The 17,783-nt window shown below is 41.0% G+C and overlaps 1 protein-coding gene across 2 annotated transcripts in view; it reads left to right on the top strand.

Moving 5' to 3' along the window:
- Positions 1 to 7,382: 7,382 nt before the first annotated feature.
- HOOK1 (hook microtubule tethering protein 1) overlaps positions 7,383 to 17,783 on the top strand; it is a 30,442-nt gene continuing 20,041 nt past the window's right edge. The window contains exons 1-4 of one of the 2 annotated variants that reach the window (XM_080602610.1): positions 7,383 to 7,541; positions 14,331 to 14,402; positions 16,245 to 16,317; positions 16,640 to 16,690. In XM_080602610.1, coding sequence (XP_080458736.1) covers positions 14,383 to 14,402; positions 16,245 to 16,317; positions 16,640 to 16,690 — 144 coding nt within the window. In that variant the 5' untranslated portion in view covers positions 7,383 to 7,541; positions 14,331 to 14,382. Of the gene's footprint in view, positions 7,542 to 14,330; positions 14,417 to 16,244; positions 16,318 to 16,639; positions 16,691 to 17,783 lie in introns of both variants that reach the window. The other variant, XM_080602609.1, reaches the window with a different exon arrangement.

The raw sequence follows: 17,783 nt of genomic DNA, 5'->3' as shown, positions 1-17,783 counted from the left end.
GTTAAAAAGAGGCTCAATCCACCTGCGGTAGGAGTTGGCTTTCATTCTGGAACATAGAATCTTAAAAATCTGAATAAAATGTGTTCAAGATTCTTAGGCAGATTGAAGTTTATTTTCAAAGTAAAAAAGAAAAATGACATTGGTATAAAAGCGATAGGAAATCTGAGCTTGTTTTTTACACGCATGCAAACTTGTTCTATTCAATATGTAAATGATATAGTGAGTATCAACAACTGTGTTTTGGACATTTCCATGGCATTTAATAGCACTTCATAGCTGTGACATTTTCATGTAGTGTTTCTGTTTTTCAACACAGACCTTTCTTCTTCAGCTAAAGAATACTATCTGAATATTCTGTATTCAAATACTTTGTATTTTAGTGATTTTTTTATACCATTGTATAGATGTTAGGGAAAAAATGATCTTTAATAACTGACCTGTTAATTTTCAACTGAAAAATAATGGAAATGAACCAGTTATTACGATTTCACTCAACTAATCTTGTATACTGATGATATGCTTTTGAATAATAAGATAATGGTATATAATAGGTGCCACGGAACATACAGTTTTGAAAATTATTTTGTCTTTAGAGAGATGAGAGATATTACCACAATTAGTTCCTGTGTGCAAGACTACACACCAGTACCCTGGCACACAATCAGTCTAAAGGGATTACTTTTTTTCTGGAAATTATGTTTGTTTTTTTCCCTCAATCCTCAAAAAAAAAAAAAAAAGCTCATGAGCTCACTCACAGAACAGTCCTGAACTGTGGTGAAAACTGGAGGTAGCTGATGCACAGTTTTAATTAAAAGCAAGGATATTTTAATGATCAGAATCTACAAACCAAATGGTCTTGTTGGGATGTAAGCTCACCTGCCAAATACTCCTTAGCCAAATGAAGTCACAACATCGCACCGTCTTTTCAATGTACCTGTGGAAACAGGATTTGAAAAAGTGAATGTGGATTTGTTTCTGACAAGTTATGTTATATTTCATGTCCTAGGACTGATTATCTTGTTACTAGCTCAAACTGAAATTGCAGCTGAGAAATTTAATATGTATGAGCTCGCATAGCCAGGAGCTGCTACCATGACAGTGCAAACAGTTCCGTGATGTCAATTCACGTCAGCTAGCTAATACCAGAATTGCCAAAGCCCATTTTCACGTGTGACCTTGTCCACTGAAAAAAAAGATAAGAGTACCAAAATAGAAGTGCAGATATCTGTGAGAATGTAAACAAAAAGCCTAAAATAGAAAAGGACAGATAGGAGATTGACAAATGTTAAGAAAACAACTGAGGCAGGCAGAGAGCATGTTAGGAAGAAAGGCTGCAGTGAGACAGTGAGGTCTCGCGGAGAAGAAGTGATGTCACAGAGGTGTAAATACTTTATCCCCAAAAGTCGCTGTTCATAAGAATTCCTGATTCTGAGATATTTTCCTGAGATCATTGAGGTAGATTGTGTAGATCAGTTCTTAAAGATGTTAACCAATTTTTCCTGCTGTATGAAGCCAAAAGGTACAATTACAAAGCTCTGGTCACTTTCTTTTTTATAAATCTAGTTAGTTAGTTTTCCAACCCCAACCTACTTTGTTTCCAGTATAGTTTTTAATGAAATTTATTGGGATATTGGGACTTCTGCTTCTGTGGCATTATTTCCATATATCCTCTAGCCCCCTTGAATGGGAATTATGGAATACTAAGGCAGAGATAATCTGTCATTCACTGCACTCATCTTTTCTATTTCTTTAAGGAGCGATCAGGTAAAATAGTTCTAGTATAGTCTGTCTTGCTTTCTTAACCGTGCAAAGTGAATTTCCTTTCCCCAGGAGAATTTAGAGACAGTGCACAGGCCAGACACACTAACATGCACAGTTTGAAAAGAACCCACATTTCTGCAGAGCCCAGGACTGAAGAATACTGAGTAAGCAACTTCACAACTGCTTCTAATCAAGTCCAAGCAGCCTCTCTGTATATTCAGCTCCTTTTCCCTTCTCTTCATCTAATAAAAGACCAAAAACTGTATAGGAGTACCCTACCAGGTTCTGTTTATGTGCACGAGGTTAACAATAGATTCCTACTTTGCAAATCTGCCCTCCTGGCAGCCAGGGCACGCTGCTGGCTCCCGCTGGAGCTGCTCTCCAGCCGCTTGTCTCCCAGTCTGCACCTGTGTGCGGCACCGATCTGTCCCAGGTACAGAACCTAGCATCTGCCCTCATTGAATTTTGTGCTATTAACAATTTTCCAGTACTCCAAGGTATCAAGATCGCTCTGCAAGGCCTCTCATCCCTCCAGAGTTAACAGCACCTCCCAGTTTAGTATCAGCAGCAAACTTTAAATAATATTTCTAAAAGTACTTGCTTTCTTTTCTGAAACTACTATAGTAAACTAAACCTACTAGAATAATAACACAATAATTGTGATGTTATTGTTGTTTAATATGTGTAGATGCATTTGTACTCTGTGTACAAACTCACTGTATTGTATGGGCTAAGGTAGCTATACCAGCAATTTTGTAATCAAGGACCCCAGAAATTACTCCAGTCAAAACTAATTCATTGTAAGACAGGCTAAAAATGCCAGCCTAAGCTGTCATAGTTTTAATGAGATGACTTACAGTTTCTTACCGCCATGAAGTCTGTGGGGATCAAAGAAAATACTCAGTGAGTTAAGATGTGCTAAGAAAAGTGTGAAGAGGAGCGTAAATGGCTCAGGAGTTCCAGGAATCCCACTGGCTTAAACAGTCTTTTATTAAAAGTAAGTGTTCTCATAGCTGAATGACTTCCAAGAAGGGCCTCAAGTGATGATAGTATTTCCATCAGATATGAAAATATTTGAAAGATGCTTATCCCATGTGGAGATATTTCCACCTTTCAGAAAAGCCCAAATACAAACTCTCTTGATGAATATACTCTCATAAAAGCATTCATTTTCAGAATTGTAAAATATCCAGAATTCCTACTTTTTTTTTTTTTTATAATGAATGCATTTATAATGCTTTTCATCTCCTGTAACAACAAAATATTTCAGAGTATTTTACAGAATAAATACTTCAGTTACATACTGAAAAATTTTACATTCATAATCATGACGTTGCTCCCATTTCCCTCAGGGCATAATTGACCTGTAAGGTATCGCAGAGCATCTTCAAAGTGGGATCTTACTGGGATCTCCTTTGAACACAAGATACATTGGCACGTAGTGCAGCTGGTCATGTTGGCTAACTGTGCAATATTGACATAACCAATATGCCATCTGTCTTCTTAATATTCTCTTATGTAAAATACCAATAACAGTACCTCCTGCCCTTAGCAAAAGTGCATAGACCTGAAAGTGGACTAGGCAGCTACCCCAGTAGTACTCCAGTCATCAGGACTGTCTTTTTTTACCATTTCTGTTTTGTTTTTCCTTTTTTTTAATCTCCTCAAGATGTTTCTCTCAGAAATAAGAGGTAAGCCAGATAGTGGTAAGGTAACCTCAACCACTCTCTGCTCTGGGAGTTGCTGCTCTTGTAAAATGCAGTTCCTGGTGAGATAGAAAGCAATAATGAAGTTAGCTGTTCCCCCAACTCTTACACCAGTGCCCCAGAAGGAGTACGCAGTGGATTGGTATGACTAATCCAGTTGGCACAGATCTCTGGTTACTTTACAACAAGCCATGGGGGTAAAGCAGTGATCACAAGACTGTCATCGCTGAGTGCCAGTGACCTGCAGATTTGGAAGCCTGTTCTGTTTCTGGTGCATTCAGGAGACATGTACCTGTGTGAGACCAGTAAAGTATCAATGAAATTTTCAGTCAGTCAAATAACAGGAGTTCACATTAGAACCATGATTTTTCTTCATATTCTGTGATTTTTACATGCTCAGTTATGATGAATAATCCTTATTTGATTATAACAACTTCTAAGTTGTTATAATCCACATTTTGGGAATAAACAGATAGCCAATGCCTTTTTAATGAAAATATTAAGAACTTCCAATATAGATCGAACTTGATTCAAAAGGCAGTGGAAGTATATATACAAGAAAGATGTAATTATGATGGGACATGAAGGATTGTGTGGTCGAAGAAATACAGCAGGCATTAGGAATCTTACAGCATTTTGTATTCTGTAATAATTAACTGCATAAATCTTGGCAATTGGTTAGTTTCTATTTTTTTTCATCTGAAAATTTCAAATATGCGTTGGTCCCATAGAATATCAAGAGGCTTACTTGATGCTTCTGAAACTTTTCAAAGATGGCAGAGAAGTGTAGACTTCCACAAATTGTACCAGTGAAGCTACTAAATATGACAGAAAAGCTGAGATTCATTTTTCAACTCACGTATTCTGTCAATAAATGTGCAAGTAACATAACTAACCACCAAGTGTCACTGTTTGGTATTTTTCATTCTAATGTATTTGTTTCCAAATGCTTAAAAAATCCCTACTAGTTGCAGTCCTATAAATGAGGATTTTTGAACAAAAACAAGAATATTGTTAAACTACAAGAGACGTGTATTTGCCACAAGAGCTATGGGAAATTCAAGTGTCTGAAAATATGACTTTCTTGAGCAAGATACCAAAATGTACTGTCTGAACTAAATATTCATATTATCGGACATAATGCAAATCCCAATGAAAATCAAAAAGACTTAACAATCTGATTTATTTATTTATTTATTTATTGCCTAGCAATTCAAATGATTGTAGCAAATGCCATTCTTTATTGTAGACATCCCTTACTAAGCAACTGTCAGACACTTTTGTCAAGAAGGATGCATTATCAAGAGGAGTGAATGCATTTTAAATAAGTGAGAAGTAATTTAGCCTGACTTTAAAATGTTGTTAACAGTGGACATTAGGCATCGTGAGACTGAACTGAAGTCCTGGTGTGAGGTGCCAAGCTAGTCTTCCCTGTCTATGGAATGTTAACATACGTCGTAGTCTTTTACCTTGGTTGGCACAAAACCAGAATTTGATGACAGACGTTCAAGTGGGCTGCAGTTCATGGAGAAATTTCCAGCTAGGTTTAAAAACTAAACCCAAATCACCCACATTACTTACGTAACTCCCCTTTGTTACTGCTTCTTCTACTCCGCAGCTGAACTCTAAGCACAGTGCCTGTGTGCCTGATGTGCTCGTGTATAGCTGCAGTTGGAAAAATGTAAAATAGCTACACAGATTGGTATTGTAGTTCTCTGTAGAATTTTCTATGTTGTAAGTGTAACATTCCTTGGAAATATCCTCACAGTGTGCCAATAACTGATTTATTTCAGAGAGCACTCAATTATGTGGAGTCAGCCCTCTGAAGAGGATGCAAAAACCAGGAGTGCAAGGGTGAGCCAATCTCTTCTGACATAATCCCAATTACCAAACCGAACGGCCTGCCTTTTCTTTCAGACTAGTGCTTGTGCTACAGATTACAGCCAATCTCCTTGTACTCTACAGTCTGTACCATCTTTCCCGCATAACCATCTCTAGTCAGGATGCTTTTGAACTAGAAGCAATCCTGAAATAGGGCTATTAGGCCTTGGCTGGTTCTGATTAAGCTCCACCCTTCCCTTTTGTCAGTACTGTACAGCCCTCTAGAGGAAAAGTATTCTCTGCAGTATTTTTTGCATTTATGGAAGATGACCCCCACTGAAACAGAGCATGTCGTTAGGACCCTGAGTGCACTAATAAGCATTAGTGGCCTCAACGGGTACCTCTCTCCACACCCTCTGCCATGGGCCCAGAAATTCTGTTTAAGCTCAGCCCTGAGCCTTCAGCTCACTCTCAGCTGTGGATTTTGCTGATCTGAACTGTGACCTTTGGAATGAATTCCCAGCTTGACCTCAGAACTGCCTGGTCATGGTGCTGATCATGGGACTGTGTCTGACCCTGACTGGTGAGTTGCCTTCCTGGCTTTACCTTGTATTTGCCTCATTGCCATGAACTTGCCTGATAATCTGCATTTACGGTTGATCATCCCTGAACCTGTCCATTTTACCTGCACTGCTGAGGTACTGTGGGACACGGCCCTGGCTGGTGCATTCCCTGCCCTGCTGGCTCTGTTCCTGGTTAAATTCAGGTTTCCTGGAAAGCTGCTGCCTTCTGCTGTTCCCTGGCACATGTAGCATAAACCCAGGAAAGAGGAAGTGTCTCTAGAAACCATATAAAGAAAGTGAAGGTGTGGGATGCTGAATCTGTAGAGAAAAAGCATATGAAATCAACAGGAAGACATGGAGAATTACGTGCTTGTGGGAAGTGAGTAGGATACTGCATAAAGATGTGGGTAGGAATGACATGACACTGTTATTTCCCATGAAGGGAAAGGACGTAAAGTACCAGAAGGAAGGAACAGTAACCGAATGAAGAGGTCTAAAAGAAAAATTTTCAAAAAGCTAATAGAAATTATAAAAGAGGACAACTATATAATAAAATAAATGGTCTTAACAGTACAAAACCTAGTACAGAAGTCTGTGGGGCTTTACTCAAAGAACCTGTTACTCATTATTCATTTTTTAATGATAGCCTTTATCATCGCTGGATAGCATTATGAGGGGAAATAGTCATGTAAATGCTGTCTACTTCATTCACTGCAATTTTAATCTTTCACACAAAGTGGAATCAGTAACAGAGGATTAAAACATGTATCTTAAGAAGTAGAACAGCTGAAAAAAGTATGTATGAGACCCTTAACAGCGATTACTCAAGTTGCTTAGTAGTCCCTTCTTACAATATTCACCAAAGTGGTTAATGTCATCCCGGATATTTCAGTAACAACAGGTGCCTGTAAGAATGTTTGTAAAACTGAATCAATAAAAACAGTTCAAATGAATTTGTAATGGAGGCAAAAAGTTACTGAAGTTCTTGTGCTGAAACAGCAGAGGGACAGAGTAATTGTTTTGCTTTAGTGTAAGGTAGTTAGGCTTTTCTCTGGAGCATTTGAAGCAGGCTATTACAAGATCCTGAACCAGATGTTAGAGAAATATTAATGTAGACGGGGAAGGCAGAACTTTTGGAGAAGAGTTGAAAGCCTCTCCTCAGGCTTGTGCTTCAGCACTTTCCACTCTTTGCCTCCCCCCAAAAAAGGAATTTAGTATCTTTATTTACTGATATTTTAGCCTCGTTTAAGAACAGGCCGTTACAGCCACGCTGACGCCCCACACCCCGGGCACAAGCGGCTCTGAGCTACGCCAGCAGCCGAGCCTGCATCACTTCGTCACCCCGGGCCGGCGCCCGCCGCCATCTTGTGGCGGTACAGGCGGCCACGGGGCGCAGCCCGCGCACCACCACCGCCGGCGGGCAGCGCTGAGGGAGAGGCCGTGCTCCCGCCCCTAGCGAATACCCCCCGGCGATTGGCTCGGAGAGCGCCACCTCCTCCCCGTGATTGGTAGAACCCGCTGCCACTCCGGGCGTTTGAAGGTAGGGGCGGGTGTGGGCGCTGACAGAGCTGCTCCTCCCTCCGCTCGGGGCCTGTCACGTCAGCCGCGCGGCGCTCGGCGGGGGGAGCCGGCCGCCGCCATGGAGGCGAAGCCCGCGGACCTGCGGCTCTGCGACAGCCTCATCCTCTGGGTGAGCGCCGCCTCGGGCCCTCCTGCCGCCGGGGCGTCGAGCGCCGGCCGGTGGTGCGGCCTCGCCGTCGCCCGGCGGGGGGGGAAGGCTCGTGAGGGGGCGTCCGTTGGGAGCGGCGCGAGGGCACCGTTGCTGTGGTGACGGGGGGGGGGCGTGAGGGGCCGGGGCGCTCTGAGGGGTCCTTAGGGGCCGGGGGGGCCGTGAGGGGCCGGGGGGGCTCCATGAGGGGCCGTGAGGGGCTGGGGGGGGTCCTGAGGGGTCCTGAGGGGTCCTGCTGGCCCGGGGGGGGGCCGCTCTGAGGGGCCCCCGCGGCCAGAGAATGGTGAGTCGGGGTCGAGGCTGTGAAGGCACTGCTGTAATGACAGGGCCCGCACGATGAATTTCCTTCTCCAGCCGGTAAAAGGCCCCTGCAGGACTGCCAGCCTCCGGACGGGCCTGTGGTAGCCTGTAGGCCCAAGCTGTGGTTCTGCGGCAGTGGCTTCAATGGGGAAACCACCCCGTAATTAACAATAGTAATAAATACGTGAAATTAATTCGTCTGACAGGAGCGGAAACCTCAGACCTCGGTTGCAGGTTTTGGTTGGGCAGAGCGCTGCTCGCAGCCAGGTGCAGCATGCTGACGTGGTGTTGCTGCATGTGTGAGAAGCACTGGGTTCAGCTGTCAGGCTCCCTTGCTTTGTCCCTTGTCCTTTCTGAGTTTCTTCTGTGCTTTTCTGTAATTTTAGTCTTGCAGATGCCAATATTTTAGGAGAGAGTGAGCTCTGTTACACAGAACTCGTGTGGCAATTAAGTGGGCAGCTTCTCTAGAAATAACAGGTATTTCTCCCATGTAAAGTATAAACAGAGGAGAGAAGAGAGTGCTTGAGAGGCGTTGTGGAGATCCAGGAATGAAATTGGCGAAAGTGATAGCAGCATCTACCAGAACCGACTTTCCTTTTCTTCTCTGTATATGACAATACAGCAGTTTTAATGCATTTCAGTCTGTTATAAAACACTGAAAAACAATTTCTGCCTTCATTTCATCCTCCAATTTTCCTTTTGGTACCCTTGTATGCCCCTAGCATTTTGTTGGTTTTTAGAATTTCAGCTATCTTATGCTTGCCTCTCTTCAGTTAGGTATCTCTTATCTTTTAATCTATTTATTCTTTCTCTTTTTGGACAGTTTAACTTTCTTTTCCTCATGATAATCAGTTAAAAATAACTCTATCATGATTCTGTTGCAAAATAAACCAGCGGAAGAACTTGTGCAAATAACAGTCCTGAACTCTATCTCAAAATCCTTTCAGCAGTGCTCAGCTGATTTATTTTTAGAATTTCTCCTTTAAAATGTATTACGTTTAATTGTCATTTTAGTATAGTCACAGTACTTACCTCTAACTACATAATGGTTCCTAAAGAGAATTCTAAAATAACTTTGTCAAGCCTTAAACAGAAAGGGCATTGTACAGAGTTGTTAGTGTAAATCAGCATCCAACTCCCGTGCGTTCCCGTTCTGTACGCAACACCCGGCAGATGCTTTGCTAGGTGTGTGGCTTTAGATCTAACACCTTCTTTCTCCGACCTGCTTTACAACTTAGTAGAAGCCAAGCATTAATAAAGATACATTTCAAAAGTCCTTTCAAATTGATCTTCATAGTAGATTGAATCTTGGGGAAAAAAAATCGATCTTCTGAAGTTGGGTATTTAGGGAGAGAGGAATGAAGTGCCGTGTGTCTGAAGAGAAGATGGTTCTGTAAATCTCTATAGTTGTAAAGGTTTTTCAGCTTGTTTCTTCTTTAATACAACCAAGATAACCAAGATCTGTTCCCCTTGGTTGTGACTTTCTGTGTTCTGCTGCCATATCCTGATTTTTCTTTAACATTAGTAATTTCATACTAGAAAACATGCATTGCCCAGAGATGAAAGAGAAAGTACGAATAAAAATGTTATCTATTGGTTCTGTAACAAAAATGTGATTGGATTTAATTTTTGTGGACATTACAGAAAAATGGAATGGAGTTAGATTAAACTATATAGGGAATGTGTATGAGTTTCTAAGAAAAACTGACTCAATATCTGTTGAGATTGAGATTGAACTCCCAAGCCTGTTGCAGAAACAATTTTCTAAGTCAGAAAGACAACCTGGTTGTTAGATGTGAAGTAAACCTGAATGTTTTCCATCCCTGGGTAGGAGACGCATGGAAGAGTTGCATCAGTGGGGCTGGTGATGCAGTACTGTGCAGTAGAGTAAGAGTTTCTTGAATGTCTTCTGGCACTGCACCTCTCCAAGTCTTCTGTCTCTGCCCCCGAACTAGAGGAGGATCCTTACACGTGGGTCGGTTCTGCAAACATCCTCTGTAGGGGTATGGCCAGCCAATTGCAATGCCTTAAAGCGTTGGTGAGGCGTGTGCTCACCTTATATATGCTGCAGTGTTACACCGTGTGGGTGTTTGGGTATGTATCACACATCCGTAATCACTATTCGTTTAATGAAGGGGGGATGGTACTGGATGGGAAAACACATACCTGGGCACTGCAAGTACAAGTTACCGGATGGCCTCTTTCCCCCGTAGCTCAGTTTGCAGGAACGCTGCTCTACTAAAATCAGGGCCAGGATACGTGAAGTGCAGGGCATAAGAGGTACAGGTGGCAAATGTGAGAAATGTGACGTGAGTCTATTTGTATCCAAAGCTTAATAAAAATCATGTCATGGCAAAGGCTTGATCTTGCTTGCACGGAAGCGACCCACGCTACAAAAACTGCTTCTTTCGATCACTGGTATGGAAACTGACTTAACTGGTTTGTTTACAGGAAAATTTTGTTTCTGTGTGGTTACGATCTTCTGAAAGTGTGTTTTAGAAATCTCATTTGAGCAAGCATAACCCAAAGCTTCACATACACAAATTAGAAGCTGCATGAGAAAATAGTTTTTAAAGTGTCTTGGAAAGGAAGGAGTTTGAAAGTCTGGTGGGACTAGTTCATCCTTTCCAGGTCCAGGAACAGGGTTACAGGTTTGGTGTGTTTGTTGGAGACATTTTTGAGGCTTTTATTTTTCCCTTCTTGTAGAATGTGTCAAGGTGCTCATCTGTCCTAATGTGACTGAATGCTACGTGAGAGCCAGCTGACAGCAGCACGTAGTGTGTTACATGGATGGTAACGTTCTGAGCTGGAAGATTTTTCCACGGCAGTTGTGCTCTTACTCCAGTGCCAAATGGCACCAGCAGCATTTGTAATGTTAACGTTCCTGTGGCGGAGTTGGTCCATTACAGTTCTGGGGTTAGGAGTGGGAACGTTTACTGTTACTTTAAAATTTTTGTAGCGTGGGTGTGAAAGCGCAGCCCTGGATCTCCTGGGTGAGGCTTAGGGCATACATTTTCAAGTGTTGTGTAGGCTTCTTGATTTCTGCCGGACGCTGTGAATGCATTTGTGCTTGATGTACAGCTGTTCAGCAGTAGAACCTTCAGCAGACCCAGAGAAAAGGCATGGAGTGTTGCATGATAGAAAATTAAGTTTTCAAATGCATAGTTTGAATCTAGTAGCTGTGTGTGTGTGAGAAAAACATCTGCCCCTGTTGTAGTAGGAAGCGGCAGGGAGTGATTAAGCTAGATTCATGAAATGGACTTCAGCATGTCCTTAAGGCCGTATTTTTAGAAAAACTAATTAAATGTGAGCAAAATAGCTCTGCTGCAATCCGGAAGTCTATGGTTGCCTCTGCCAACCTCCTCCCCACGCCCCAACTTTTGTTGTTGGTTTATAAATACAGTAAGAAACTGCTCTGAGGAAGTGGCTGGCCTGGCACAGGATTTGGAGAACCCACGATTAATATCTCTACTCTCATATCATTTCTGGGCACTTAAGTAACTTTCAAATACGTGGAGAAACGAAGACTCCTGGTCCTGCTTTTTGCTTAATTTTAATTAGCTCTTTCTATTCCCGGAGGTACCGGTGTGCGCGGCGTTGTGCGTCACAAGGTTTTTTAAGGCTTTGTTTGCTTCGACCAGCTTGGATGACCTTGATCAGGGAAGTGAAATGGGAAAACCTGTTACCCTACTTAGCAATTTCTTCAGTTTACAAGGGTGCTTATCCAAATGGCAGCGCTGCAGTGTTGTGCCATAAAGCTCTGACTTCTGGCATGCTCGGTCTTGACTTCTGTGAGCTGCTGTGCCTGCTCTCGAGCTGGCATTAAGGCTGCTATAGTATTAGAAACCAGTGCTGTCAGTCACCGCTGCTTCACTTTGTGTTCTCCTACTTAATCCTTTATGTAACCTACAAGGGATTACCGACTTGTCGCTTGCCATAATAGGGGATTTTAAAAAGACTTTTTAAATTGAAAAACAAGTGTAAAAAAAACCTGTCTGCGTATATTTCTCTTCAGGGCTCAGTTAGGCAGTTTCTGAAGCAAGCAAACCAATATTCAGAGTCTCTGGTCGCTCTTATAAACACAGCGTGGGAAATAGCAGCTTCAGATTCTCACAACTGGAAACAATACTTCTCTGCCACTCTTGTCCAAGTAGTGCCATTTCCCAAATGCACTTGACTAAGTCATTTACCGTTGGCTTTCGAAGAAGCTGAAGTGTCACAAGATGCTTGGGGAAGCTCTCTTGGGATGGACGGGTGGCTTAGGGCATCGTGAGCGTAGTAAATACCAGAAGTCAGTTTTCACAGTGGGCAGAGATTATGAAGGTCTGTTCTTGCTTCCATTCTGTCCAACAGAAACCTTTTAACAGTATTAACAGCAAACTTTCTCCTTTTTATCCATTGTGCTAAATGAAGCTGAACTTAAAATAAAGCTTATCAGGAATTATTTTCCTGAATAACCAAGTGATGAACTGATGTGTGTGGAAACAGCTCTCTCATTTCATTGTGGGTAGTGAGCTCTGAGCCGATTGTTGTTTGGGAATGAAAAACTGCAGTCATTAGTAGATAATTCCGTCAAATGTTAGATACAAGCTTGGGGGTAGTTTAAAGAAAATACTTCCTGCGTGTTGGGTACTGTATAATGTTGAGGTAATCCCATCCTATAGACCTTAAATGCAGAAAAGACAAAACTGAGAGGAAGGTGACCATCCTCCTGGGAAGTATGAGAGAGCTCCCGTATGAGGAATGGCTAACTGGCTGAGGACTGTTGAGTCCCTGAATGACACAGGAGGATGAGGTGGCTGTGGCAGAGCTCAGTACAGACTTGAGCTTCTGGAGAATGCAACCAGGGAAGACCTTGTTCGCTGTTTCTTCCTGCATGAGAAGCAGGGGGTGTGAAGTGAAGCCAGCAGATGAGCAGCTCTAACGAGAAAGGGTGTTCTGCAGAGGCTGGGAGTGCTGAGATGGGGCTACGAGAAGTGCTTCCACCAAACTCGTGGAAGAAAACAACACTGAGGGTTGTTAAAGGCAAATAGCCTGTCTGTGCTCCAGGGGTTCTCCAAGACACAAATTCCTGGAGCCTGATGAAGTATTTGGCAGTTTGGGGTTGCTTTATACAGTCAGTGGAGTGACCTGAGAACTTGGGTACCTCAGTGCCTTAAGGCTTGAAACTATTAGAGTTGCATGCAGAACTTGGTAGCCCGATGAAAGAGCTGCCTGCGGCTGTGTACCACACTTGTGTTACAGCCCGTGCATCACTGGATGATGGGATTCTTGGTTACTGGGTACAGAGCTGTCTGGTGGGCGAATGGTTCTTGCAGTGCTCTGTAACAATGTAGAAATGATGAAGGTGTTCTTCCCTGCAGTTACTTTTGGAGAAGGTAGTTGCAAAAAACTCAAGCTGATAAATCTGAATCTTTAGGATGGGAACTGAACCTAGTTTGTGTAGTCCTAGCACAGAGGGACTTCAACTATACTTGTGCCTAGAATCACTGGGCAGAATGCAAAGTTTGCTTATAATAATTTGTATAGAATAGATCAGTAAACTTCCAATAAATGACTTTCATCTGTAATCTGGTTTTATAATAGAGCTGAAAAGTGAAAACTGGGGCTTTGTTGCTTAATCTTCAGGCAGAAATAGGTAGATGGAGTAAACTTGCATCCAGCAGTGTGTTCAAACACTAGGTAGTGTGATGCTTGTAAAATACCAGAAAAAATATATATGAATACCTGGGAAAAATGTATAGTGGATGTTACAATAGAAATTTCTTGGATATACAGCAATATTTTGGAGTTGCCTATTTTAATAGGAACATCTTCAGAGCAATGTTGGAATTCCTGTGTTGACAGCTTGCACCACTTCAAATGCTTCAGTCTTTCTCAGCTGTCTTCATATCCTTAAAGTGTACAGTAGCTCTTGGATAACTGCATTAACTTTCCAGTGGTTTTACATAATTTTCTCCTTTCATTCTTAATCCCCAGATAATCTCTGGGCACTCTATTGGTGTTGTGACTTCTGTTACTAAATGCACATAGTAAAGGACTATATATTTATATATATATATTTCTCATCAGCCTTCATTCCCTCTTCCAATGCCACTTTTTGTTTAGGTAGTATGCGTCCAGAATTAAGTGTTGCAACGTAATCTGAGGAATGGTTAACTATGAACTTAGTTTCCCAAATTAGTGTTCCATAATCTGATTTCTAATAAAAAGACTAGTGTTGAAAAACAAAGCATGGTAACACTAACTTTTTAAGCGACTGCTTATAATCAGCAGTAACAGATACTGAGACAGTTGGGTTAGTTTAAAAGCTGCGTAGCTCAAAAAGGATTTCAGGCTGCCTGAAGTAGAAAGATGTATTTTTAAATGCTTGCGTCTTAAAGAGGAAAATGGTAACTAATTTGCTGTCCTTCTGTCTGACTAAAAAACACAATGTTTTTCCCTCTTTAGTTGCAGACGTTCAATACTGCGGCACCTTGCAGAGATGTTCAAGACTTGACTAATGGGGTTGCCATGGCACAGGTACTTCATCAAATGTAAGTTGATACTTAAGTTCCAGGAAGAGGTATTTAGTTTCTTGAGGCTTTTGTATTTAACATGCATGGTCATGTTAAATGAAACATTTCCCACCCAAATGTTTATGTTATAGTTACAAATTTAGAGTAGATGGTTTACAGCAAAAAATAAACTGACTTTATATTGTTATTTGGGAGAAGATACACTAGTTAAATAATAATGTGATAGAATGGAGAAGAAGTTGAGCAGATATTCTAATACTGCAGTATTAAATTAACACTTAAGAGTAATTAGGCAAAAAATACAATCTTTTTTTTATCGACGGTATAACTAAGATACGGGTATCCATGGAAATCTGTGCCTCTGTGGAATGAGGAACTAAAAGTTCAAAAGGCATGTCTCTGTGCTGTCTTTGTCTTGGGATTGCTCAATTGTTGTAGACTTATGTTCTAAGTTTTAAATGCTAACTTATTTGTGTGGAAAAAACCCAGGAAACCTCAGCAACACTGGTCCACTACTATTAAAAGTAGTTGCAGTGGACCGAACAAAAGCAAAATAATTCCAGTTTTATTGCTGTGATGACAAATGGTACTGGGTTGGGTGACACATTCATTCTGAAATTTGCAGTTTCCTCAGAGAGGATTGCAACACCATTCTTTTATTGAAACAAGTCATCGCTGCAACATTTGTTGGTGGTGATTCCCATAATAAAAGAGAAGCCTGAACTACCACTTCCTTGCTCAAAATATGTTTTCGACTAAGGAATTACTTTTAAAAATTATTTTTTAAACTTTAAAAAATTAAACTTTTTTTTCAGGTTGACAGTTCTTTTTTTTAAAGTGTGTTGCATAAAGACAGCCCACTCTGGAGCCTGCAAATATTGGTTGAGGATTGCCTAGTGAAGATTCGCCGAGGTTGCTTCTCAGCATCTCTGTACTGTGTCGGTTAACTAGCTCTTCTTGTCACAGTTGTTCACCAGGGCTTAGCTTAGCACGCCCCTGTGGGATGCCACTATTTCTGAAGTAGTGTGTCAGTCAAAGTGCCACGTCAGTATGCTAGCATAGGAAACAATTAGCAGTGCTACAAGCGAAGGTCTGTAGCAGCGGTGTAGTCTAGCGGCTAGAACTCTGGCTTAGCATGTATTTGTGGTACTAGGTTGACACAGGCCTTGGGCAAATTTATTTACGAGCAAGTGGTTGATATGCAAGTGGGGATAATAACTGCCTCTTATTAGGTGGTCTGAGACGGGATAAACAGTGTGGTGTGAAAGTTGAGATACGGTTAGGTACGCTGTGGTTGTACATCTTGGCAGTTCAGTGTATATAAAGTCCCCCCTGCCAGCAACTCACTTGTGCCGGTGAAGTGAATATATTCCTACCCAAGGGAGCCAAAGAGATACAAAAAATACGAAATGCAAGTAGATAAAATTATTTTTTTTTCTTGCAAAGTGACTTTGACTAATTGTAGTGAAGGTAGAAAAAATCTAAATGTGTAAGAGTAGGTAGCAAACTTAATGACAGCACTTTTCAAATGATAATGTTTCTGTACAGCACTGCGATCACTTTTTAAGATAATAACTGAGCATAACAAAGGCCTTTACACACTTGTGTTTCCAGGTTTAGCTAGCTTGAACATGTACAGAAATTCTTCCTGCCCTGGAAGATAGTATCATAATTCAGGCAGTAGGATGGAAATTCCCTGTGACATAAGTATAATTTGCAATTTGCAAGAGTTCATGCCTCATTAGACACCCTAGTTAAACTTTCTGATGATTTAATGCTAAGAATCTGGTACCCTATTTAATTAAATGTGTGCTTATTGATGTTTCATCATTGAATTTCATTTCAGAGATGTTGCTTGGTTTGATGCATCTTGGCTAAATCGCATTAAAGAAGATGTTGGTGACAACTGGAGAATAAAGGTATTCGATGCTGAAGTTAATGAAAGTTTTGTGGGGTTGGATATGGTGTCTTCCCTGAGTGTATCTAGCAGTCCAAAAACTACTGATCAGAATTAAGTGCAGACTTTTTGAGTTATTTTAAATGTACTTGAACTGTCTATGAATAGTTTGATTGCATGCTAGCAGTGTTGCATGGGGATTTTCTGTTGTAGTGTTTCTTTTCCCCTGTCATTACGTGGTCCGCTCAAAAAGCTGCTGTGTAAACATTTGATTGTAAATTACTTAATTACAGTGAAATTAATAGTCTTAATAAAAACCTGTAACCTTATCTTTCATCTATTAGTCCAGTAATTTGAAGAAGATACTGCAAGGAATTATGGACTACTATCATGAGGTATGGAAAAAGCAGCAATTTTGTGATTGTTCTAAAGAACAGATGTTTTCCTCTTCAACCTGGGTTTTTGGGGTGTTTTTTATTCCCCTTGGCTAACTAATCTATTTTAAGGGTTTTTTGGATAGAAAGTATGTGATAATTATCCAGTTAAATGGGAGGTCTGAATGAACATAAAATTAGTCTGATACAAATGAAAGTGATATGTTTGTGTATATCATATGTACACATGCTTGAGCAGTTTACTTTAGATAAGACTTGGAGTATAATCTGGAAACCATGTCTCCGTCGATGCCCAGGTGCATGTCAGAAGTGCTGAACTACAGAATCCTACAGACCTTTGGGTGTATATTCATATTTGCTCTTGTCTGGTGAAGTTCAAATCCTTTTCTACACAACAGAACGTTTAGTGATCCTGGTCTAGTTTTTTTCTGATATTCACCTGGAAGCTGGTAGATAAATAATGAATCCCCTGGATACGGGAACAGTTGCCGTTTGTTCTTGCTTATGCAGGACAGTATGGTAGCCATAAAAGGGTGCTGTGTTCTGACTAAAATAAACAAATGCAAAAAAAAAAAAAAAAAAAAAAAAGGAAGCCCAGCACCAAGCCACTAACAGAAAACATTTAATTTTGTGTGGAGAGTGATTGCAGTTATGCAATGGGTATGGTGTAAAGCTAGCCAGATCGTCTTCCTGCTTCCTGGTCTCACCTGGCCTTAGTTGTGATACCAAGTGCTGAGCCATTCGTATTGGCAGGTCTGAGGCGCTCTGGAAAGTCCAGCAGTCAAATTTATTTAGGCTTATGAGAAGGTTTTTGAAGAATTAGGGAGAAACTGAATTTGGGAACATTTTTAATTTCTTGTTTATCTTGCTGGTAGAAAAAAAAAATCTCTAATATTTGAGGGCTATCATAGGAATTTTTAACTTACTGCTGTCACTATTTTCTTGTGCAAGGGGTCATTAAAAACAGCTCAGTTAATACATTTTCAAAACTTGTGTTCTTGCTAGAGCAATTTCAATTAACTCTTATCAAAGTGCATAATTTTGTGGCAATAAATAATTGCTGAGTGGATTGAGTATATGTTTAATGCCATCC

This window comes from Anser brachyrhynchus (genome assembly GCF_964034855.1).
Source record: "Anser brachyrhynchus genome assembly, chromosome: 8".
Lineage (NCBI taxonomy): Eukaryota > Metazoa > Chordata > Aves > Anseriformes > Anatidae > Anser > Anser brachyrhynchus.
The sequence above is the reverse complement of the archived record's forward strand: the minus strand, read 5'-3'. Positions and strand labels throughout refer to the sequence as shown.